The 23,967-nt window shown below is 40.0% G+C and overlaps 3 protein-coding genes across 4 annotated transcripts in view; 1 reads left to right on the top strand and 2 right to left on the bottom strand.

Moving 5' to 3' along the window:
* Positions 1–3,765, bottom strand: part of ALKBH1 (alkB homolog 1, histone H2A dioxygenase) — a 30,432-nt gene extending 26,667 nt beyond the window's left edge. For both annotated transcript variants that reach the window (XM_019427339.2, XM_019427338.2), the window contains exons 1-2: positions 3,575–3,765; positions 1,253–1,361 (exon numbers count right to left, since the gene is read on the bottom strand). In XM_019427339.2, coding sequence (XP_019282884.2) covers positions 1,253–1,361; positions 3,575–3,757 — 292 coding nt within the window. In that variant the 5' untranslated portion in view covers positions 3,758–3,765. The remainder of the gene's footprint in view (positions 1–1,252; positions 1,362–3,574) is intronic.
* A 66-nt stretch (positions 3,766–3,831) lies between these two features.
* Positions 3,832–11,923, top strand: SLIRP (SRA stem-loop interacting RNA binding protein). Its single transcript, XM_019427340.1, has 4 exons — positions 3,832–3,959; positions 7,389–7,447; positions 11,251–11,358; positions 11,811–11,923. Exons 1-4 carry the CDS (start codon positions 3,863–3,865, stop codon positions 11,880–11,882), a joined length of 336 nt encoding a protein of 111 aa, XP_019282885.1. The 5' UTR covers positions 3,832–3,862; the 3' UTR covers positions 11,883–11,923.
* SNW1 (SNW domain containing 1) overlaps positions 11,917–23,967 on the bottom strand; it is a 32,695-nt gene continuing 20,644 nt past the window's right edge. Inside the window, exons 9-14 of the mRNA XM_019427336.2 lie at positions 22,630–22,746; positions 21,435–21,576; positions 17,326–17,422; positions 14,949–15,066; positions 12,691–12,854; positions 11,917–12,610 (exon numbers count right to left, since the gene is read on the bottom strand). Coding sequence (XP_019282881.1) covers positions 12,412–12,610; positions 12,691–12,854; positions 14,949–15,066; positions 17,326–17,422; positions 21,435–21,576; positions 22,630–22,746 — 837 coding nt within the window. The 3' untranslated portion in view covers positions 11,917–12,411. The remainder of the gene's footprint in view (positions 12,611–12,690; positions 12,855–14,948; positions 15,067–17,325; positions 17,423–21,434; positions 21,577–22,629; positions 22,747–23,967) is intronic.

The following is a 23,967-nucleotide window of genomic DNA, read 5'->3' on the forward strand; positions in this document are numbered from 1 at the left end:
ACACATAACTAAAGTGCATGAGGTCTTTTAAAGGAAGTATTGAAGCTGTTATACTGTCCTATGTTATTAACCAATACATCAGTGATCACAATGTAGTAAGAGCTGTAACACAGATCTGGCCCGTGGTACAATGAAAATTAGTATTTCTTTTTAGGATTTTTTCTTGCTGTTAATCCATATTTGAAATCACAGATACAATGTTAACTTTATGTCCTCTCCAAGAAAAAGAATGCCAGGTAAAATATATTTGGCCAAATAAGGCATTTCTGTAATTTCTAAATAGTTCATAATCATTCAACTACAATGTCCCCATGATCCTTAACAAAAAGATTAAAGGTGTCTGGCTGGCTCAAGCAGTAGAGCATGTGACTCTTGAGCTTGCAGTTGTGAGTTCAAGCCCCATGTTGGGAATAGTTTACTCAAAAAATAACAATGAAAACATTACCCATTCTTCATTATCATCTTAATTTCATTATCTGTAAAGTGAGCTACCCAACATTACTGAAGTTCAAAATGCTAGATTATTGGGGCGCCTGGGTGGCTCAGTCGGTTAAGCGGCCGACTTCAGCTCGGGTCATGATCTCGCGGTCCGTGAGTTCGAGCCTCGCGTCAGGCTCTGTGCTGATGGCTCAGAGCCTGGAGCCTGCTTCTGATTCTGTGTCTCCCTCTCTCTCTGACCTTCACCCGTTCATGCTCTGTCTCTCTCTGTCTCAAAAATAAATAAACGTTAAAAAAAAAAAAATTAAAAAAAAAAAAGCTAGATTATTTAGTCTATTAGGGCTTTTGATCTCATTAACTGTAACACTTTTTTCAAAAGCTCAGCCTTAAGGACAGCAATAAATTTTAAGTTTTTTGTTTTGTTTTGTTTTTTTGGCCATATGAGAACATAGTCACTTTGTGACTAGAATGACCACTATGAATTAATCTATCATTCAAAGCAGTTCTTCTCCCAGAGTAGGTGCTTGGAGTTGTGGCAGGGAGCCTAGAGTAAACATCCTTATTTTTGATTTGTACCTGGTGTCATTTCCTGCATTGTAAGGTAGGCACTACTGAAACCTGTTCTATCCTGTAGGAATGTTAAATAAACGGAAATTTTAGATGAGACAATTTAAAGGGGGTTTGAAAGTGAAATATTTCCGTGTTTATTTTCACTCTTTGCATACTTGCTTACAACTCTTCCCCACTCTCTTCACAGCTCTGAAATTAGACAAATGATTACATGATCTTATCTTTTGGGGTCTGCTGCACTCACCAGGATAGCCTTGGAGTCCGTAGGCTTGCCACTTGCTTACTGGCTGAAGTCCTGCTCTATGTGCATCATGGTCACTGACTGAAGACACACTCAGCTGAGATCTGATCACCTGACAGGAAGGAAACAGAAGTTGGAGGGCTAAAGCTACTTTGCAGGTCAGCTCTGAGAATCTCAAATTTCTAAAGTTATTTCCGGTATGAGACAAAATTCAGAGTCTTAAGTCTGGGCTCCTAAACTTAGTTCTACCACTTACTTGATGCAAGACTTCGATAAGTCACTTCTTAGAGCCTTAGTTTTCTCATCTATACACTAACACTAGAAAGTAATATAAAATTAAGCAGAAATGAGAAGGAGGCTGATTTTGGCCTTCAAGACTACTTTTTGTATGATGCCACACTTTTGTGATTTCTTCTAAGACTCTAAATCATGAAAGGTGTTTGGTGTACTGAAATACCCTTAGTCAAAATGCTGCCCATCTCAGTTCAGGCTATCAATGCTTTTGAGGCACTTATATACAGCTGGTGCTTAAACAGACCAATGAGGAACATCAGGCAGGAGAGGATAAGAGAATGGAGAGAGTGCTCTCACCAGACAGAATAAACGTTTCAGTGAAACACTGGAAACCCTGTTTGCTGAAAGTACGATATTTATTCTTTTTTAGATGAAACTTCAAAATGAAACTCAGAGCTTTTGCCTTTGTGAATTACTTTGAAATTAGTTTTTCAGGGGCTCATGAAGTTTTCTTTACATATAAGAGTATCTTAGAGATGCCTTATTAAATTGGTTAAGGAATCCAACATGCAGTCGCTAAAGGACATTTACAAAACAAAAACCTTTATTCTTCCACTAATAATAAACTTAGGATCTTGCTTGCCTTAGAATACATCAAATGTTCTCTTCCAAAAAGACAGGATCTCTCATCCTATTAATTTCACCAAGTGTAGAGATTTCCAGAAAAAAATACCAACAAGTGGCTGGTGTAATACCAGTTTCTGTAATAAAATGGCTACCTGGAACTCTGAGAGTCTTAACCAGCTAATTTTTCCAGGTACTGAATGTTTTTATTTTAAACATTTTGTAATGATTTCTTAAATAGACCATATTTAGTAATGTACTGTAATTCAGCAACACTCCCATAGTTGAAGTAAGTTTGTGGACCTATTCTCCATGCTAAGCTAAACCAAACCTCGAAGTTTAAAAAAAAGTTCTGCTTTTTCCCTTGCCTATTAGCTGTCACTTTCTCCACTGCTCATCAGTTGCTCTCAGAGCAACTTTCTTTTCCAATTTGCGACTTTCAATCTGTTTTGAACTGGGAAACTAAATACTGATGTTTTTATGTATTCAATGGATAGTGTATTTATTGAATGCTTACTGTTTCAGATAGTGTGCTAGACACAATATCCTCTTCTCAGGTGGCTTATATTCTAAAAGTATTTAAATACTGCAGCAAAATACAGGCAAAAGGAGCTGAATGAGGGTCTGTCCCATGTACATTATTCTTAGAGTTCAGACTTTCTGTATGTTATTTCGACAACTCTAAGACCATTTTTGCTAACGAATGAAGTTCCTAAAAAGTTCTAGATAAGTATGGTGTTACTACAGCATTCCAATTTTACTGAGAACTATTATTAAGCTTAGAGGGAATGCTCCATCCAGCCATCTGTGGACAACACCAAGGGCAAATTAAGGGATCAGGGATCCTCAGTGTTAACAGCGATTATAAAGAAATTATGCATACTATATACTATAACTGATTTTCCCTGTGTCCCCCTTTATGTTACTTTTCCTACTTAACATGGGGAAAGGTAGAAATAATGCATAGTGCTTGAATCCATTTGCCCTTTCCTTTCAAACGTGGAGAGATGATCTCAATCTTTCAATGCCCTTTTTCTGAGAGGTCCGGAGACGACAGGGACCTATTTTATGGATGACGGCTTAACAAAATCGATCCCTCTCAGTGGTGGGGATATTCGGGTGGTTGTTTTTTTCAAGCTGCAAAGCGCTTCCCTACCGTGTAAGAACACGGTTTATGGGCTTTTACACAAACTGAAGTAGAGATGTAAACGAACAGTTAACGTTAGGAATGAAAACCAATTCCCAGGCATTCTCTGAGGCCGCAGCCAGGAAAGGCCGCGTGGAGTAACCCGGCAGCACAGCTCTTCACCGCCAAAGTGTCACTCTTCATGGACAATTCAACTCCGCGCCCACCGAGGCCGGGGATTACTCAATAACACTCAGCGAAAAGAGATGAGGAGAGCTGTGAAGACCCTCAAAAAAGCGAGGTGAGGCGACCGGTGATGCGCGCCGCTCCTCTGTCCGTACCTTGCGGGCATCAGGCCCCGTGCCGCGGGCTGTATGGGCCGCCGAGAAGTCAATGACCGCTCCCAGGTCTGCGGAACCGGGGCGGCTCTGCCGGTAGAAGCGGAAAAGCTTCCGAAAGGCGTCCTCCCCTGGCTCGGCCGCCAACGTCGCTACAGAGCCCACGGCCGCCGCCATCTTCCCCATCTCGTTGCCCGGCCTCTTCTGACCCGGAAGCAGAGTGCCGTGCTCCGGATCCGGCAGGTTCTTCCGGGGTCGTGACCACTGGTCACAGAGGTCCTTAATCTAAAGATGGCGGCTTCAGCGGTGAGGGGCGCTATGGCGCTGCGTACTAGTGCTAGCCGGCCGGTGGCTTTCGTCAGAAAAATTCCCTGGACCGCAGCCTCGAGTGAGTGATGGAGACGTATTAGGGGCGGAAGTTTGAGGCTCAAGCGATCCTCAAAAGCACTGCTTTTGGCGGAGCGCTGGAATCAGCGTGGTAGCTGGATTAAGAGCTGTTGCTCCTGAGCAAGCCAGTGAGCAGAATTTTTTTTTTTTTTTTTTTTTTGCAATTAATTGGGGATGCGTCTTGAGCTTTTGCGGCACGTATTTAGGGTCTCCTGCCTGCGGGAGTGATTTGGTGGCAGTTCGTTACTTGCAAACGTTAAGATGTACGATTTAGAAGGGACTATTTTGATTGCGGTATGGAGGATGGATTCAAACTGGTAAGGTTGAAGGCGGGGAGACGAACTAAAAGGCAGTTTCAGTAATTTAGTCCTAAGAAGAGGACCTGAAATAGTGTAGTTGTAGAAAAGCGGGTCAGATCCACCTATGTTAACAGAACAAAATCAACGGCTTTTCGCGATGGTTTGAATGGGAAAGAGTACGGAATGACGGAAAAAGAACAACTTCCAGGTTTTTAGCGTTGGTGAATATCGTGGTTAGGATGTGGAAGCAGCAGGTTTACAGAAGAGGAGTTAAAGGTTAAATGTGTTGAGTTTGAGAAAAACCTGTGAGGTCTCCGTCAGCAAGTGGACAGAGAGGATTGTGTAGAGATTGAGAAGTGCCCTTTTAAACATACTGCGCAGGTTAGAATTCCACCTCGGCCATTTAATACTTGTGCAACAAAAAAGGGAGGTAATTTGGGAAAAGGGCTCACTACTGTAATTCAGTTTCATCTGTGAAATGGAGTAATAACTTTCCTCATAGGATTTTTGATTGGGTTAAAATGAGTTTATATGTAAACCGCTTAGACCTGTGCTAGATACATAAGTGCTCAATGAATGATAATCATTTTCATGATTACTGTAATTGAAGCTCAAGGGGAGAGACCTAGGCTGGAGATAGAGGGTTGGGAGTAATCAGTATTGAAATCTCTCACCAACATTGATTTTTGTCAGTTGCAGTTTTGAGAAAATGTTTTTATATTTGCCTACCAAAAATTAAAAATCCACGGTCAGTTTTATAGGTTTTCATGTATCAGGTCATCTCCCTTAAAGAAAAGAATGGAACTGGGATTACTCACCTCTTAGTTTTTGTGGTCCAGGTGTGGGTAGTGGAATGGAAAATAGATCAGTTTGTGCCTCACTTTCTCAATATGTGGCAGGTGAAGATCAAGCCAGTACAGTGTCTTGCTTAGGCTCCGTGAAACTGTGTAAAGGCCCAGGGATTTCATCAGCATCTTGCAGTTGCAGGTGTACAGACCATAATGGGTTGGTTTAAAACTCTTACAAAGAGTCTATGTAACATACAACTTTGAAACATCCTCTCTCAGTTCATTCATTCATTCAGCAAATATTTAAGGAGTGTTTGTGGTGGGCATTGTTCTTGGTGCTTGCAGCTGTTTTCCCGTAACAGTTATAGGTGATTTGGGAAGAGGGTTACCTTCCAGAACTAGTTTGTTTTGGAAGTGAATGTTTTCTAGAACTTTCAATACCTGGTTTAAAACGTGTATATTTAACACTATTTTGTTTATTCTCCAGTAACATGGTCTCTGAGGTCCTGATCTTGACAACTGATTTGACCAACTGGGAGAGCTCTTCAGAAATTTAGTCCCTATGGGTTGCTGAAGCATTACTAGGCATTTATTCATTCATCAAATATTGCCCTACTGTGTATCAATTACTATTGACATAGTGGACTCAACACTCGGGAAAGTTATGGTGTTGTGGTGAGGGTGAGGAGACTTACAACAGATACAGGCAATTGTTGAAGCAGTGAGGTTTAGATGAGCTAGGGGAAATAACCAGGTAATATGAAATATCAATCAGGGAAAGTACAAGCACTGTAGTTCAGAAGAGATCATGTATTTTTGATTTTTAAGATTACTATGCATCTTTGAGGACTTGGGTCAGGATAATAACATTGTTTTGTATTGAGTAGATCCCCGATAAATTAATATTCAGTGGATATATTTGGCTTGGATCTTGAAGGATAATTACAATTTAGGCAGGAAGAGATAGGATTACCGACATAACAAGGGGAAATAACGATAGACAAAGATGGAAATCCACGGGACACACAGAATTTCATTTGCTATACTAGAGAGTAACTATGGGCCAGCAATGGGAAATAAAGCAGGAAGGGTAAGCAGGGTCATCTCAACAAATTTTAAAGTATCAGCTTTTTAACTGAGTGTAAACTTTATGGAAGGCAAGGGCTTAAACAACACACTACGGTTAAATTGTCTTTTGTGTGAATTTCTCACAAGGACTGTTATCCATGCACCTGACACTATGATGAAGATACTCTTCTGCAGGGGATGAAGACTACAGTCAACTCAGCAATTTATCTGTGTGTGTCCCTACACACACTTTCCCCAAATCTGGTACATTGCAGCTTTATAGAAATGGTTCTTGACTTACAGTGGTTTCATTTACAATTTTTTGATTTACAATGGTGCAATAGTGATACACATTCTGAAGAAACTCTGCTTTAAATTTTGATTTTTTTTCCCTGTGCTAGTGATATGCAGTATGATACTCGATACTAGGCAGCAGCAGCAGCAAGATGCAGCTCCCAGTGAGCCATGTGATTACGAGGGTAAACAACTCATAGACTTACTCTGTGCCCTTAACCACCATTCTGGTTTTCATTTTCAGTAGTCAATAAATTACATAAGAAATTCAACACTTTATTATAAAATAGGTTTTGCATTAGATGGTTTTGCCTGACTATAGGCTAATGTAAGTATTCTGAGCATGTTTAAGCTGGCTAGGCTAGGGGTGCCTGGGTGGCTCAGTCAGTTAAGTGTCCGACTTTGGCTCAGGTCATGGGTTCAAGCCCCGTGCCAGGCTCTGTGCTGACAGCTCAGAGCCTGGAGCCTGCTTCAGATTCTGTGTCTCCCTCTCTCTGTTCTTCCCCTGCTCATGCTCTCTCTCTCAAAAATAAAAAAATAAACAAAAAAACTTTTTTATGATGTAGGCTAGGCTAAGCTATGCTGTTCAGTAGGTTAGGTGTATTAAATGCATTTTCAACTTAGGATATTTTCAACTTACAATAGGTTTATCAGCTGTAACCCCATCATAACCTGAAGATCTGTAGTCAGTACCATAGCTGCTTCCTAAATCTTAAGGCTTCAAGGAAATGCAAAGTAGCTCCTGTTCACAAAATGTTTGGGAACTCTAGGCCCACTTTTGGTTTCTACCTACAATCTAGGATGAAAGATACAAAATATATTAACTCCTTTTTTGTTGTTTGTTTTTAAGTAATCTCTGTGCCCAACGTGGGGCTTGAACTCACAACTCCGATTTCAAGAGTCACATGCTTTACCGACTAAGCCAGCCAGGTACCCCAAAATACATGAACTACTTTTAACATGTTTTCTCTTCCTATACAGGTGAGCTGAGAGAACACTTTGCACAGTTTGGCCATATACGAAAGTGCATCATACCTTTTGTGAGTATTCTCTTTGAAAAAAAAAAAACTTATCCTTTCATCCTTGATCCTCAAATTTTATCCTCGAATTCTTGAGTTTTTGTCAAAACATATCAACTTGTATGACTTTCTAATGAAGTAAAAGCTGTTCAGAGTCTTTATGGATAAAATTATGGGTGATACTGATTAAAAAGTAAAAAAAAAAAAAACTTATCCTGCACATAACAAATTATCACAAATGTAAGGACTCAAAACAACAAACATATGTTATCCACAGTTTCAGCAGATCAGGAACCTGGGCATAGCCTTACTGGGTCCTCTGCTCAGGGTCTCATATAGTTGCAGGCCAGGTGTCAGCTGGGGCTTTGGTCTCATCAGAGGCTCAACTGGGAAAGATTGATGTCCAAGATCCCTCAGGTTGTTGGCAGAATTCATCTTTGAACTGTCAGACTGAGGTATCTACCTTTTTGCTGGCTTTCAGCTTGTAGGGACTACCTGCAGTTCCTTGTTACCTGGGAGGTCTGTAGGCTCCCCCAACATGGCAGCTTACTTCTTCAAAGTCAGCAGAGGAGTTTCTCTGTCTAGTCTGTTAAGTTTGTCTTAGAACATAGTCATGGGAGTGGCATCCCATCATTTTTGTCATATTCTTTTGGTTAGAAGCATGTCACAGGTCCCACACACCCTCAAGGGGAAGGGGTTATACAGAGGGTAACTTGGTGGGACATGTGTAGATCACAGGGCCATCTTTGAATTCTGCCCACTCCAGTATTATAGTAAGGACTTGATACTAAAGGATGATTTTATCTGAAAATTAATTGGTGGAGGGGCACCTGGGTGGCGTAGTCGGTTAAAGTGTCTGACTTTGGCCCAGGTCATGATCTCATGGTTCATAGGTTTGAGCCTTATGTCGGGCTCTCTGCTGACAGCTGAGTCTGGAGCCTGCTTCCAATTCTGTCATCCTCTCTCTCTGCCCCTCTCCTGCTCATGCTGTCTCTCAAAAATAAATAAACATTTAAAAAAATTTTTTTTTCAACTGGTAGAGAATATCTGTTTTAATCTTTATCCTTATTAAGTTGAATGCCTTTTTTCTTTTAGTATTTTTATATTTGTTATATTTCCTTTAAAAATTTTAATGTTTATTTTTGAAAGAGAGAGAGACAGAGCACGCGCAGAGGAGGGACAGAGAGAGGTAGACACAGAATCTGAAGCGGGCTCCAGGCTCTGAGCTGTTAGCACAGAGCCTGACGTGGGGCTTGAACCCACGAACTATGAGATCATGACGTGAGCCGAAGTCAGATGCTCCCCGAACTGAGCCACCCTGGCACCCCTCCTTTGCTTTCTAAGGAAGGTTTAGAAATCAGTTTATGAATTTGTTTTGCTTTATTCTGGGCTGTATTTTTCTGTGGGCTTTCTAGAATTACTGGATTTTTGATGGTGTGATGTGAGTACACACAAAGTTTACAGGTGCTTCACTAAAACTGCCCCTTTTTTCCTCATGACACTGAGAAGACTATGGTAAAATATCAACTTAAAGAAATTTAAATTCTTAACTCTTAATGTTTGTTGCTTTCCAAGGATCTAATAGATTACTCCTATCTAGTGCTAGTGAGGGTGTAGGGAAGCTGGCACTGAAATTGCTCAGAAGTTTACTTCATTTCTGAAGGGTAGTTTGGTAAAATCAAAATCCAGAATTTGTATTTGCTTTGATCTAGCAATTCCATTTTTAGGCATTTATTCTGCAGAAATGGTGTGGTTAAGAATGCTCAAAGCAACATTGTTCACTAATATAACTGGAAAGGGGCGCCTGGGTACTCAGTTGGTTAAGCGTCTGACTCCTGATTTCGGCTCAGGTCATGATCCCAGAGTTCTGAGATCGAGTATTGCATTGGGCTACGTGATGAGCATGGAGCCTGCTTAAGATTCTCTGTCTCTCCCTCTGCCCCTCTCGCCTGCTTGCACTTTCTCTCTTTAAACTAAACTAAATAAAAAAAATAGTAATATTACCAGAAAGAACCTAAATGTTTATCAATGGGATTAAATATTCATTGATACAATGGAGTTTTTTATACAGTTGATTAAAAGAATGAGGCACATGTATTACTGACATGAAAATGTTTCTATAAGCTTAAAAACTACAATTTTACAGAGTATGAAACTTGTGTTTTTTGAAGAGCATTAAAAAATTTTATCCAAAAATAGTAACACATTTTTCTTGGTTCCCATTTCCCTCTTAGAAGTATAAATAAAATAATTTAGGACCTGGAGTTAACAGGTTTAGATTTAAACAAAAGAAAATTTTGATTCTTGGTAAAACTAAATAAAATGTAACAGGAAAAAAGTTTCTGGTAAACAAATTCATGTACTCAAGTTAGAAATCCAGGTTCCTATCTTAGATACACAGTACTTAAGTTTTACACAAACCCAAAACATTTTTTTCAAATGTTTATTTATTTAGAGAGAGAGAGAGTGTGTGTGTGTGAGGAGGGGAAGGGCAGAGAGAGGTGAGAGAGAATCCCAAGCAGGCTCCACATTCAGTGTGCAGTCTCACGACTGGGAGATCATGACCTGAGCTGAAATCAAGAGCTGGACACTTAACTGACTAAACCACCCAGGCTCCCCCGACACACAAAATTTTTAAAGCTTTTATAGCAATGGTCATAAGGAGGTAGAGGAGAAATTGTATCTTTCTGAGGTAAGGAGTGAATCACTGGGACATTACCAGAAACTTCCTGCAGTCTAGATTTATACTTAAAAAGTCACCTTTTAGGAGTGCCCGGGTGGCTCAGTCAGTTGAGCCTCAGACTCTTGATTTTAGCTCAGGTCACGATCCTAGGGTCGTGGGACTGAGCCCTATGCTTTGTGCTGAGCATGGAACCTGCTTAAGATTCTGTCTCTCCCTCCATCTGCCCCCCTCTCCCACTACTTCTCTCTCTCAAAAAAAAAGTCACCTTTTAAATATGGGGGCAACTTCTAAGAATTTGGTTTGGGGGTGGTGTGGAGCATAACATAACTTTGTAACAAGATTGATGATGATGATGATGATGTACACTGAGTGAATAGGCATCTTTGTATCTGTTCTTTTTATTTGGGTGGGGAGGGGCAGAGGGAGAGACAGAATCTTAAGCGGGCTCCATGACCAGCACAGAGCCCAATGGCAGGCTTGATCTCACAACCTTGAGGTCATAACTTGAGCCAAAATCAAGAGTTGGATGCTTAACCGACTGAGCCACCCAGGCACCCCTCGTCTTTAAATAGCAGGGTGCTTCGAAGCACACCAGAATCTTTTCCACACGTGATGTATAGGTTGGATAATAAGCACTCTTGTCCTATGCACAAAGGGAAGCACCTTGAAGTCTGGAGCTAGGTAAATAAGGGTAATACTGTATATATTTTTTCTTTTTTCCTATTTTTCATTAGGAATAGGGAGTATGTGATTATAATGTAGTAGTGGTGATGAGAGTAATTGGTCTCCAAAATTACCAGAAATGCACCTAGATTTTGAGGCTTAATTAATTTTTTAGTTTCTAGAAATGAGGAAGTTAGAGTACTGTATTTATGTGATTAAAATTTCCCTTATTTTAGTGTGGTTTGTATCTTGAATGACAAAGAAACTTTACTACCTATATGTTACTTCTCCAGTGGCATCAGAAAAGCAGAATGTTGAGATTAACACGGCAGTTAACCTTGGTAACTGAGTTTTTCGACATCTTTAATAATGTCTGTTATGCCGTTTTGGCAGATGAAAAGTTGGTAGTTTGTTTTGGAGCTCATGGAAACGTTTTTCAAGTTCATGATTAATCTCTTCCTAAATTTTGAATTTTTAGGACAAAGAGACTGGGTTTCACAGAGGTATGGGTTGGATTCAGTTTTCTTCAGAAGAAGAACTTCAGAATGCACTACAGCAAGAAAATCATATCATTGATGGAGTAAAGGTAAACATTTTTCTGTATAATGTTGTGAGCTTTCTATATATCAGTCAGTAGGTCAAAAGTATGGAATGACAAGGTCTTTGGGAGATTTGTAACTAAGGTTTCCTTAATACTGGTTAAAGAATGGTGGTGGTGGGAGAGTGCCAGTTCTAAAATGTCTGGGGAGGGTAGTACAGGAAGACCCTTTAATGGTTAGCAAGGTGTATCTAACATAGAGCAGTGGGAACTTACTTACAAGGTAGGGAGACTGTTGTTGAAATCCTGGCTTTTCCACTTACCATGCAACCTTGGGTCAAACCGATTTAGTTTTAAGAGCAGGGAACAAATAACATCCTCTTGACTTATTGCTGCTGACTCCATAATAAAAAGGCAGTCTTAAAGTGGCAGTTTTCAGTCAGTTGTAATGTTTTTGCAGATACTGTCTTTCCTTACAATGCTTATTTGATTTTTCTCAGCTCCACATTCAAGCTCAAAGACCAAAAATTTTGCAAGGGGATCAAACATCTGATGAGGAAAAAGATTTTTGAGACTGTTACTACCTATTAAATAAAGTAAACAAAATTGAAAATTTTGTCTAAATGTTTTTATTTGAAACAAGTAGTTGCACCAAGCAAGAGCTTGCTTTCCCCACTCCAAATGAAAACCGAGCTCAGGAGGGGCAGGCGTCATTTGGCAGGACAGTTCTAGTATGTGAACATCCTTCTACTCACTGTGATTGGGGCAACTGTATTCATCAGCAGTCCTTCTTACACAAAATATTATCCCCAAAGTACTAACATCACACAAAAGGAAGTGGTCTTAATTTCATGTGTGGGGCAGTATGTTCTATAAATGCCAAAAGGTAGGAGAAACACAAACACAACCCACTCTTTAAAAAAACTAAATAGTTCAAAGAATTTTCCACCACCCCCCCCCTTACTCCCGTAATAAAAAGTAGTGCTGGGGTCTGACACCCAGATTTGGTTTTTATCCTGGCCATTTACAAAGTGTTTCCCCATCTGACTTGCATCATTAGGGTTATGGACAAAAGTTCATTCACTTTGAAGAACGGTGTATCTACTCCTTCCTCCTCTTCTTGCCTTCATGCTCATGTTCCTTGGGGCGGCTGCTGTCTGAGGGTCTTTTAGAGCCACCGTGCTGTTTGGCTTCTTCCAAAAACTTGTCTAAACCAAAAGGATCTTCCTCAAACTGAACTGGTCCTTCTCGGCCTCTCTGCCTACGGTCTGAACCAGAAAACTCCTTATCGGGAACAAATCTAGGGAAAAAGAAAAAGGACTATGAACCACTTTGTTTTCACTAGTGCAAACAGTGAGACTGAGCTGTCTGCCTTGGTACCTGTTGGTCTTTATTCTGGCTTCTAGGTCATCACCATACATGTCCTTGTCCAGATTTTTACTGGGCCTGTAAATATTCTGGGCCATATCTTTACCACCTCTCCAGGCTTGATCATAAACATTGTAAATTTCATCTTCTCCACCTGCAAAACCACTGTCCATACCCTGTGGAACAAGGACATTAAAAGTTCACATTTTCAGCAATCTGAACTGCAAATTAAAATGATCTTCATTAAAAAAAGTCCATAAATTTTCATTCTTACCACCTTTGGTCCTTAGATTAAATACAGTGCTAATTAACAAGTCTGACTACTTTAGTGAAGTAGTCATTAAAATTGGGGGATAGTAGTATAAACAGGTACTTGACAATTTCAATTTTACAGACAATGGCAAAAAGATGAAAGAATTGTCAAGTACCATTTACCTGATGTCACTCACTGATTTATTTATCATGTAACTTCTATGCCCAACATGGGGCTTAAACTCACATCCCTGACGTCAAGAGTTGCATGCTGTATAGGCAGGCATCCCTGTATGATTTCATTTAGAATAGGGGCACCTGGGTGGCTCAGTTGCTTAAGTGTCCAACTTTGGCTCAGGTCATGATCTTGCGGTTTGTGGGTTCAAGCCCCACATTGGGCTCTGTGCTGACAGCTTGGAGCCTGGAGCCTGTTTGGATTCTGTGTCTCCCTGTCTCTCTGCCCCTCTCCCATTTTCACTCTGTCTCTCTCTCAAAAATAAATAAACGTAAAAAAAATTGTTTAGAATAAATGTCACAGCCCTTAACTCCCTGAGAACATCACTGTCTGCCTGCCTGCCTGCCTGCCTGCCTGCCTGCCTGCCTGTCTGTCTGTATCTATCTATCTATCTATCTATCTATCTATCTATCTATCTATCTATCTATCTAAGAGAGAGAGAACATGTGCTGGGGAGGGGGCAGAGGGCGAGAGCAAGAATCTTAAGCAGGCTCCCATGACCCTAGGATCGTAACCTGAGCTGAAATCAAGATGCTCAACTGAGTCACCCAGGCACTCCAAGAACAATCACTATTATAGCAAGAGACAATAAGGCTCTTAATGAAAATCCTAAGACAACAAGGAACTTGCTTCATATATTTGAATGGTTCCTTACTACGGGATGTCCTTTTTTAGGAAAATTTTTATTACAACTTTGAAATAATTTAAGCTTAAGCTTCTAAGAGGTGACAGTCATAAATATTTACTTACGTGAAACTTTCATGCCTAACCCCTTTGCTCAGCCTGGTAAATTACCACAGCATAGTGTTTAAGAACACAAACTTTGAAATCAAGACAGCCCATGTTTTAATCTTCTATCAGTTTCTAGCTAAACCTGTATGTGTCTCAAACATACAGAGGTTGTAACAAATAGTATGAAGTCATAGGGTTTTTTAAAGGATTGAAATAATACAAGTAAAAGAACAATGCCAGGAATGTAAAAAAGTACCTAATAAGTTATTAAACTAAAAGAACTTACTCAAATGCTACCTTCAAATCTCCCTGAAGCCTCGGAGTCAATAAACTTTTCTGTTCCATATCCCAGTAGAACTTCACTTCTAGGTCTGTATTTTTATTACAGCCTGCCTTGTCCTTATTTATATACATATATGTATTTTCCAGTAGACTTGAAGGTTCCTTGAGGGCAAAGCACATCTATCTTTGATCTAAAGGTCTTATGCCTGTAAATAATCAATGTTGGGTAGACTAAAACATAAAGATACTTCTTCAGTCCTAATGTGTCCTAGCTAGTTAATAACAATAGCTTCTAGGAATCAGATTTCCTGATAGCTAGTTTAGCACTTAAATTTAGTTTTTTAGCTTCATCTTTTAAAGATCTCAAGTTTATGTGATTCTATAGCATTAAAAAGTTGTTTTTGTTTTTTTCAAAGATCAACAAAGAACCAAAAGAGATAGTTTTGTAGGACACTGGGTCTATTTTAGAAATAAAAGACCAATATATTAGGTTTTTTTTAAATCACCTAATTTCTTTCATTTTCTACTAGTGTCTTAAATCTTAGCCAACTGTAAGAGGGCAAAATCAGAGTTGTTTCATCTTACTTGCATCAAAGATCAAATAAGATAAAGCAGCTAAGTTATAACACATAACTTGTAATATTTTTCTCTCATTATGCCAGCATACCTTACTTAGATTGATCCAAATCTAAGATATGTTAATTTTCTTTTCCCTGAGGACTGTATTCGTATCAACACTTAAGACATGCTATTTCTAAATTCCTTGTACCTTGGACTGGTTGAAGAGCCTTTGGTCATACTGAACTTCATTGGACGTCCGAGGATTGGGTACACCAAGAGCAATGACTTCGCTGATATCTCGATTTTCATTTCTCTGCAGTTTTGACCTGTTTTGAAATATAATGTTGCTAACTGAAAACTCTTCACAGACAAGCTGAATTTCAATTTCAACCTAACCAATCTCAGAAGCAAAGTTAATGAATATATCCTGTTCAGATCTTGTGAACATATATTCCCTGATAATGCATAATTGGGCTGGCAGTCCTTACAGCACTTAAGAGATGTGATTATTAGAAGAGGTGGGGTTTTACAATCAGGCCTTTCTGTTCAATGAAAAGAACTGTCAAGAGACTCACTCTAGACATGAAATGTTTAATACAAGAAATCACCTTACAAAAAAAAAAAGGAAGAAAAAGAAAAGAAATCACCTAACAGAGCATGCTGAGATAGAAAATTGCTAGTCTATATTTGCTATTATGTGAGGGTTGGACTGGGGGGGGGGGCACTGGATGCAAATTAGATGTATCATATGAATCACTGTCAGTAAGCCAGAATCAGTTCTTCACCTGAACCACATTTAGTAATTTTATCCTATAAGAATTTTGAGAAAAACATATCAATGACTGGATTACTCAGTATGATTTTCAATATTCAGATTATCTTAATTCCCCTGCTGTTTCAGTATGTATGCAATCTATATCATAATGAAACCCTGGTAACTGTCATCACTTATTTTACCAGAAACTCAGGTCTGTCAATCTATTTTTTTTGAGAGACAGAGTGCTACTTTTTTTGAGAGAGAGAGAGAGACAGTGGAAGCCGGGGAAGGGCAGAGAGAAGGAGACACAGAATTCAAAGCAGGCTCTAGGCTCTGAGCTATCAGCACAGAGACCCAAGCTGGGCTTGAACTCATGAACCATGAGATCATGACCTGAGCCGAAGTTGGATGCTTAACCAACTGAGCCACCCAGGTGGCCTGAAACTCAAGTCTTAAAATGATTTCTATAGACAACCTAATTTTCACCCAGTCATAAGTTTACAGTCTTTCTACATTATCAATTCTCATAACCACTTTACTGTTTTTAAGGGCCCAATTTACAGAGCCATTTTAATTTTTTACAGCTTAGGAATTTCAGAGCAAGAGTATCATTAATTGTGCACTTTCACATTTCATTCCACTCTCTTCTACACCGCTATTATCCACAATTTGAAATTCAGATTTTCTGCTTCTCCAGGGCTTCACTTACCCAGGGAGATGAGCTATGCCATTAAATAACAAAGACCACCACCAGCAGGAATCTTCTTTTTCATGTTTAGTACATGACTTGAAAAAAAAATGGATTTATCAATAGCTCACAAAATGATGAGAGTGTGGAAAACTGCTCATATGGAAAGACAATGTTTCATAGTTGTATTTAACTCTCACTCAGAATTCAGGCCTCAGCCTTTGGTGAACCATAAACTTTACCAATCCCTACTTTAGTCCAAGTCCCCATGCAAATATTTTGTTTGTTTCACGCAGGTCTGTACTTATTAACAGTGCTCTGGTCCATTTTCCCAAGTAATTTTACATGGTAGCTCTGTCTTTGAATTTTAATAGAACTGCTCATGAGAAGAGGCTGATTTTCACTTCTCAAAATCTGCTCTTATCTGCCACCGTACTTGGGACAGTCCTCTGCATGTAGGAGTATCTCAATGAAAGCACAGAAGCTTTGGGGCGCCTGGGTGCCTCAGTTCGTTGAGCATCCGACTGTGACTTAGGCTTCGGTCATGATCTCACGGTTCACGAGACTGAGCCTCACATCAAGCTCTGTGCCGACAGCAAGGAGACTGGTTGCACATCAAGCTCTGTGCCGACAGCAAGGAGACTGGTTGGGATTCTCTCCCCCCACCCCCCCCGCCCCCTCCCCAACCCACGCATGTGCGCGCTCTCTCTCTCAAAATAAACATTAAAAAAATAATAATTTTTTAAAAAGTACAGACGCTTATTCTCTGCCTGGAGGAACAGGCACATAATGTTGGTCTCACCATTTAAAATAGGAAAAGAACAGACCAGAACAGTCCTATCTACTACCTTCACAAACATGATCTGAACTCCCTTTTCTATAACCCTCTGTCATTCGCAATTCTAGCTTATTCTATACATCTACAGGGTGATAAGAAAGGATTACTTCCAGGGACAGTCAATTCTTCTTCTAAGAAAAAGTAAATAGTTTGGTGTGAGAAAATAGTGCTGATCTAGTAAGTTATCAAACTAAAAAGGAAAGGCAGAGAAGCAAAACTGGGCCCAGTGGACTAAACCTTCTCTCTAAAAGGTTCAGAAAAGCCACTCCTCATAATTCGTATTTATCTCAAATAGCACCTACCTCTTATCAGGAGCTGCCCTGGAAAGATTCCGGTCGTGCTGTCTCTCTTTTCGCCTATCATGCCGGATTTCATCCCTCTCACGTGCCTCCCCATCCTCTGTGTGGACAGAGTTGAAAATTACTTCACCACTATGTTACCCATTAATATCTGGAACCAGAGAATATTCTTTAACCTATGACAGAACATTCCATGAATTTCTTTATAGTCACATTCAACCCTTTTAACTTACTTGCAATTAATTTAAATCCAACAGTATTGATCTAATTTTTTAAAGTTTATTTACTTATTTGTGGGGGGCGGGGGGCAGAGAGAGAGGGTGAGAGACAATCTCAGGCAGGCTCCATGCTCAGCGCAGAGCCTGACTTGGGGCTCGATTCCCGAATGTGAGATCATGACCTGAGCTGAAATCAAGAGTCGGCTGCCTAATTGATTGAGCCACCCAGGCGCCCCAGTTTAATTTTTGAATGTGAATTCCATAATTATGCATGCAGCTGCAGTGCTTACAGGTAAAGTATACTGATGATGTCTTTAACCTAACTTGAAATGCATCAAAGTTGTAAGGTGAATTGACGGATGGATACAGATGGGTAGACAGGTAATAAAGCAAATTTAGCAATGTTAATTGTGAAAAAAAAAAAGTTAACTGTAGAATCTAGGTGGTGGAGATATGGTTGTTCATTGTATAATTCTTTCAACTTTTTTTTAAGTTTGTTTTAAGTGTGTTTTTTTTAAGTTTATGTACTTATTTTGAGGGAGAGAGAGAGCGCGTGTGTGCACATGATCACGTGAAAGGGGCAGAGACAGAATCCCAGGCAGGCTCCACATTGCCAGCACAGAGCCTGATGTGGGGCTTGAACCCACAAAATTCGAGATCATGACCTGAGCTGAAACCAAGAGTTGAATGCTTTACCGACTGACCCTTGATTTCAGCTCAGGGCATGACCCGAGGGTCATGGGTCTGAGCCCCACGTTGGGCTCCCCTTGAGCACAGAGACTGCTTAAGATTCTCTCTCTACCCTGCCTCTGCACCTCTCCCCTGCTCGCTCTCTAAAAAAATAAAAAATAAAAAATTAAAATTGTCATATTAAAATTTCAGGAAAAAAAATTATGTGTAAATGTACCCTTGTATTTTCAAAGACTGGCTGAATAAAGAATCTTGCTTGTGATCCACCGCAGCTGGCTGCGTCTTGATCTCTACCTATGGTGTTCATGTCTATCTTCACCTTCTCTTCTCTCTCCAGTCTGAAGGGACACAGTGTGAGCATGTGCTTTGGTGGAGCCAGCCTGTCTGGATTCACATCCTGTTCCTACGACAGGTTAGCAATATGACCCTGTGCAGGTTACTCTACCACTCTGAGCTTTAGTCTCCTCTGTAAAACAGTGACAGTCCTACAACCACTGCATGGGGTCGCTGGAGGGAGTGTATAAGGCAGTACATGTAAAGTGCTCAGAGTAGTGTCCGCCATAATAAGCACTCAATAAACGTTAGTTATTAGTATCTGGCAACACATTTGTCAAAATTTTAACTAATTCTTCAAAAATCATTCTGTGCCTTCTTATCCTCACCAGTGTAGAGAACTTAGATACAGGGAAAATCTTCTAATTACCTTCAGTGGCTAAGTATATGTACAACAAGCAGGTTTTTATAACTTGCCTTATTAAGTCATTCATATATGATTCAAGGGTACAGATCACTACTTATAATCCTGGTTCTTTCTCTACAGCTGAACTCTGGACTCCTATATCCAACTGCCTGCCTGACACCTCTATCTTAAACTTAACATGTCTACAACTAAACTCCTAATCGTTCCCTCTCAAACCTCTTCCCCTGCAGTCTTCCCAATATTAGTAAATGGAAACTCAATCCCTCCCAACTGCTCATGAAGTTCTGGAAATAATCCCTGACTCTTCTTCTCTCATACCTCTACGTAACACATAAGCAAATTTTAACGGCTCTCCCTTCAAAACACATCTGTATCCGACCATGTTTTCCCTACCTCTCGTAATCTCTCATCTGGATTACTGCAACAGCCCTCCAAATGGTTTCCCTGCTCCTCCACATGCCCATTCCACAGCCTGCTCATATATGGCATATTGTGCTGCTTTGCTCAAACCCTTCAAATGCTTCCCTTGTTATTTGAAGTAAAAGCCATGTCCTTAAAATGGCTAAAAGGCCACCCATGATCTGGCCATTAGTCTTCGTATTTACATTAACTACTCTGACACCTTATCTACTACTCAGCGTGCTCCAGTCCAGCTACACTGGCCTCCCTGCTTTTCTTTAACACACCCAGTATACTCCCAAATCAGGGCCTTTGCACTTGCTATTCCTTCTGTCTGGGATGCTTTTCCGCAGAGTAAGACTCACTTCCCTACTTCCTTCAAGTTTTTGTGCTAATGTTACCATCTAAGAAGTCAGGTCTATTCTGACTATCCTTTCCTTCTGGTACTTTTATCCTCCTTGCCTGTTTTATTTTTCTCCATAGAGATTATTATTATGCTATTGTTATTAATCATCTAGTAATGATAAGTAACTTTTTTGGTCTGTTTACATTCACTGCTATACCCTCAATTTAACTGAAAACCTTGTGTCTAGAAGAGAACCCTGCATATAGTAGATGCTCAATATGTATTGAAGGAATGAATAATTGTACTAGTCTAGGATTGATTATTTGAAAAAAAAAATTTTTTTAATATTTATTCACCTTTGAGAGACAGAGCACAAGTGGGGAAGGGGCAAAGAGAGAGGGAGACATAGAACCTGAAGCAGTCTCCAGGCTCCGAGCTGTCAGTGCAGAGCCTAATGTGATGCTCAAACCCATGAACTGTGAGATCATGACCTGAGCCGAAGTCTGACACTTAACCGACTGAGCTACCCCCTCATTATTTCATTTTTTCAAAAATTTTTAATGTTTATTTTTGAAAGAGAGACAGAGCACAAATGGGGAAGGGGCAAAGAGAGAGGGAGACACAGAATCTGAAGCAGGCTCCAGGCTCTGAGCTGTCAGCACAGAGCCCGATGTGGGGCTCGAACTCATGAATCATGAGATCATGACCTGAGCTGAAGAGCTGAAGTCAGACATTTAACTGAGCCACCAAGGTGCCTTTAGAAACTTTCTTTTTTAAAATATTTACTTATTTAGAGAGAGAGAAAAAGCACGGATGTGTGAACTGGGGGAGGAGCAGAGAGAAGGAGAGAGAGAATCCCAAGCAGGCTCCATGCTGTCATTATGGTGCCCAATGTAGGGCTCGATCTCATGAACGGTGAAATCATGACCTGAGCAGAAATCAAGAATCAGAGGCTCAACCAACTGAACTACCCAGATGCCCTGAAAGAGGAAATCTTAAGCAGGCTCCACACTCAGCACAGGGCCTGACATGGGGCTCAATCCCATTACCCTGGGATCATGACCTGACCACTCCATAATATGCAGTTTTAAATGATTTTTAATTTAATTTAAAAATGTCCAGTGTAGGAGCACCTGGGTGGCTCAGTTGGCTACGTGTCCAACTTCAGCTCAGGTCATGATCTCACGGTTTGTGGGTTCCAGCCCCGCATCAAGTTCTGCAGAGCCTGCTTGGGGTTGTCTCCCTGTCTTGCTCTCTGCCCCTCCTCCACTTGTGTGCACGCGCACGCTCTGTCTCAAAATAAATAAACAAACTTAAAAAAAAAAAAAAGTCCAAGGGTGCCTGGGTGGCTCAGCTGGTTTAGCATCCAACTTCAGCTCAGATCATGATCTCACAGTTCGTGAGTTTGAGCCCTGCGTCGGGCTCTGTGCTGACAGCTCAGGGCCTGGAGCCTGTTTCGGATTCTGTGTCTACCTCCCTCTGCCCTCCCCAGCTCATGCTCTTTCTCTCTCAAAGATAAACATTAAAAAAAAAAATTCCAATGTAGTCTCATACTACATTGAAGGCCCATCTTCAAATATATATTCTTTATTTTCTACTGCTACAGCTCAGTAAAGCAGAAGTTATTGTTTCATTTCTATATTATTTCTGAAATGTCTACATTTTTATAGGTGTGTACTAGTTTTCTATGCAGTAAGAACAATGGCGAGTCTCTAAATGTTCACAATGTAAATTCAACTCAGTAAAGAGAATGTCATACCTTTTTCCACATGGGTTTTGATCCCAGCTCTTCTCTCCCTGGCTTTCTGGGCCATTTCTCTAAGCTTCTCTTCATGTTTCTCCTTTTCTTTCTGAGCCATCTTTCTCTCTACTTGTGCACGCATTTCTACAGCTTCACGAGCCTGTTAGTAAAGTCAGATGTTAAATAATACACAGTTGGAGGGTAAGTCACAGCTATCATCCAAAACCCTGACTGAAGTCTGGCTTCAAAGAGCAGTTATAAGAATTCAGATTTGTTATTACCGATTAAAACAAAAATTCTTGTCCACTAAAACAAAGCTTGCCTAAAAGACACTGCAAACTTAGATTTTTCACTCTGGAAAATGTTTTAATGGTTCAAATGATAATGACCCCAATAAATCTTGTAAGTCGCTGTTTCACTAATGCTTTCTCAGAAACAACCCAAAAACTACATTAAACCAGATTCCAATTAAGCAATTTTCAGTATCAGTAACATAGCAGGAACTGGTAATGTGTTCAAAATCAATCAAGACAATTCAAGATAAAGCCTTAGCAGGAGATGATTTTTTAGAAAGGTGCTTGCTGTGATGTAGGATGTATACTTATCTATGTTTTAAGCATGTGCCATGAGGTATGTGAACTTCCAGGACACATATTAATAATATTAATGCCATAATATTAATAGACAATTGCTATTATGGCTACCATTTTCTACAGCATTCAATTCATCAGGATGTTTATTTGCCCTTCCTTGCTGACCTTTTGGGAGACATCTATATTTAAAATAGAAAAAATTATTAAAAGAAAAAAAGAAAGAAAAACATTGTAAAACCTAAAAATAGCAGTCGACAATGTCTTTAAAAATGAGATGAGCCTAGTGAACCACCATTCTGGAGTGTTCGGAGGAGGCAGGCTGGCTGGCCAGCAACGGAGTCTATGTACAAGTCTACAAAGGCTGAGACCAGGCGCAGAGCTGCAAATAGCACCTGCCATGTCTGGCGTCCATGCTACGGGTGACTGTCTCTAGGTACCCAGTACTGTACCTAAAACAGCAGTATCTTGTGTTAATCAAAACATCATGTTGTAGGACTTAAAATTTACAGTGATGAGTCAGTTATTTCTCAATAAAACTGGAACAAACAGTATCTTAGGTAACCAAAAATGGATTTACAAATGATCAAGAGCATTACACCCGTTAATTATGACAGACCAACCTTCCGATCAGCAATATAGAGGGCTTCAGCCAGCTTGGCAAAGTTCTCATTGATGTGAACTGTCTGCAGGCCTCTTCCATCAGCAGCCAGACGCTTGTCTAATGGAATTGTATAACCCTGTGCGAAAGCAGGCAGGAATCACCAGTCATAAAAAAGTGGTAACAGATTCTTTAAAGTTAGATTTAAATATGTCCATTTTGACAACCACTGAGCTGAAGTTCTTGTTCTTACATCTTTCTTCCCAACTGTGAAACAGCAGCAGAGGCTCACACTGAGACCTTCATGTAAAGTCTTAACTGAAAGCACTTCATGTCTGTGGTCTTATTTAACCTTCACAGTGAGTCTGTAAGGCTGGTAACACTGTTGTTTCCATTTCACAGCTGATGATGCTGAGGTAGGGAGCTTAGGTAATGTCCCCAAGGTCACACAGTTAATAAACAGATGAGCTAAAATTTAAACTTGGACAGTAGGATACCAGAGCCCAAGATCAGGGCAAAAAGATTCTCATGTTAATAATTATGAGTTAGGGTAAAAGGAAATCACTATCAAATAGCTAAACAGTTGTTCCTCAAGTAATAGACCAATCATACAAAGTGGAACAAATCACTAACATCAGAGTATACATAGGTAGTTTAATGTGTTGTACTGTTTTAATGACTTGTCAGATTCTTGGAATACTGTAAGTTTTAGTAAATGGAAAAAAGATATTTTGACAAATTAAGATTCTGTGTTCTGAAATTTTGCATCCTATTTTCAGTAACTCAAGGAGTATACTTGAACACCATGGGCATTTCAGGCTTAGCTTTATTCTTCCAGATTTATGATTAGATTCCTAAATGTTGACTCTTGTCCATGGTCTTTACTCCTAATACACCAAAGTACACCCTTTTGTTTTAGGATGAGTACATAACTTCCTTTAAGAAATAATTTAGGAGCACCTGGGTGGCTCAGTCTGTTAAGCGTCCTACTTCGGCTCAGGTCATAATCTCATAGTCTGTGAGTTTAAGCCCCATGTCAGGCTCTGTGCTGACAGCTCAGAGCCTGGAGCCTGCTTCAGATTCTGTGTCTCCCACTTTCTCTGCCCCTCCCCCACTCGCTCGCTTGCACTCTCTCAAAATAAAGACACACAAAAAATTTAATAAAAAAATAAAAAATAAATTTAAAAAAGTAGTTCTATTTAATCTACAAATTAAAGTGGCCTTCATCACCCATCAAAAATAGAATTATAAAGCGTGATTTGGGGGAAAAGGGGAAATAGTGATCAGAGAATTTATTTCACGTTATTTTACAGATTCTTCATGACTCCTGCAAGCTTTGGTGCTTAGAGATGTACAGGAT

Source organism: Panthera pardus, unplaced genomic scaffold, assembly GCF_024362965.1.
Source record: "Panthera pardus isolate Hobbes unplaced genomic scaffold, ASM2436296v1 HiC_scaffold_24, whole genome shotgun sequence".
Classification (NCBI taxonomy): domain Eukaryota; kingdom Metazoa; phylum Chordata; class Mammalia; order Carnivora; family Felidae; genus Panthera; species Panthera pardus.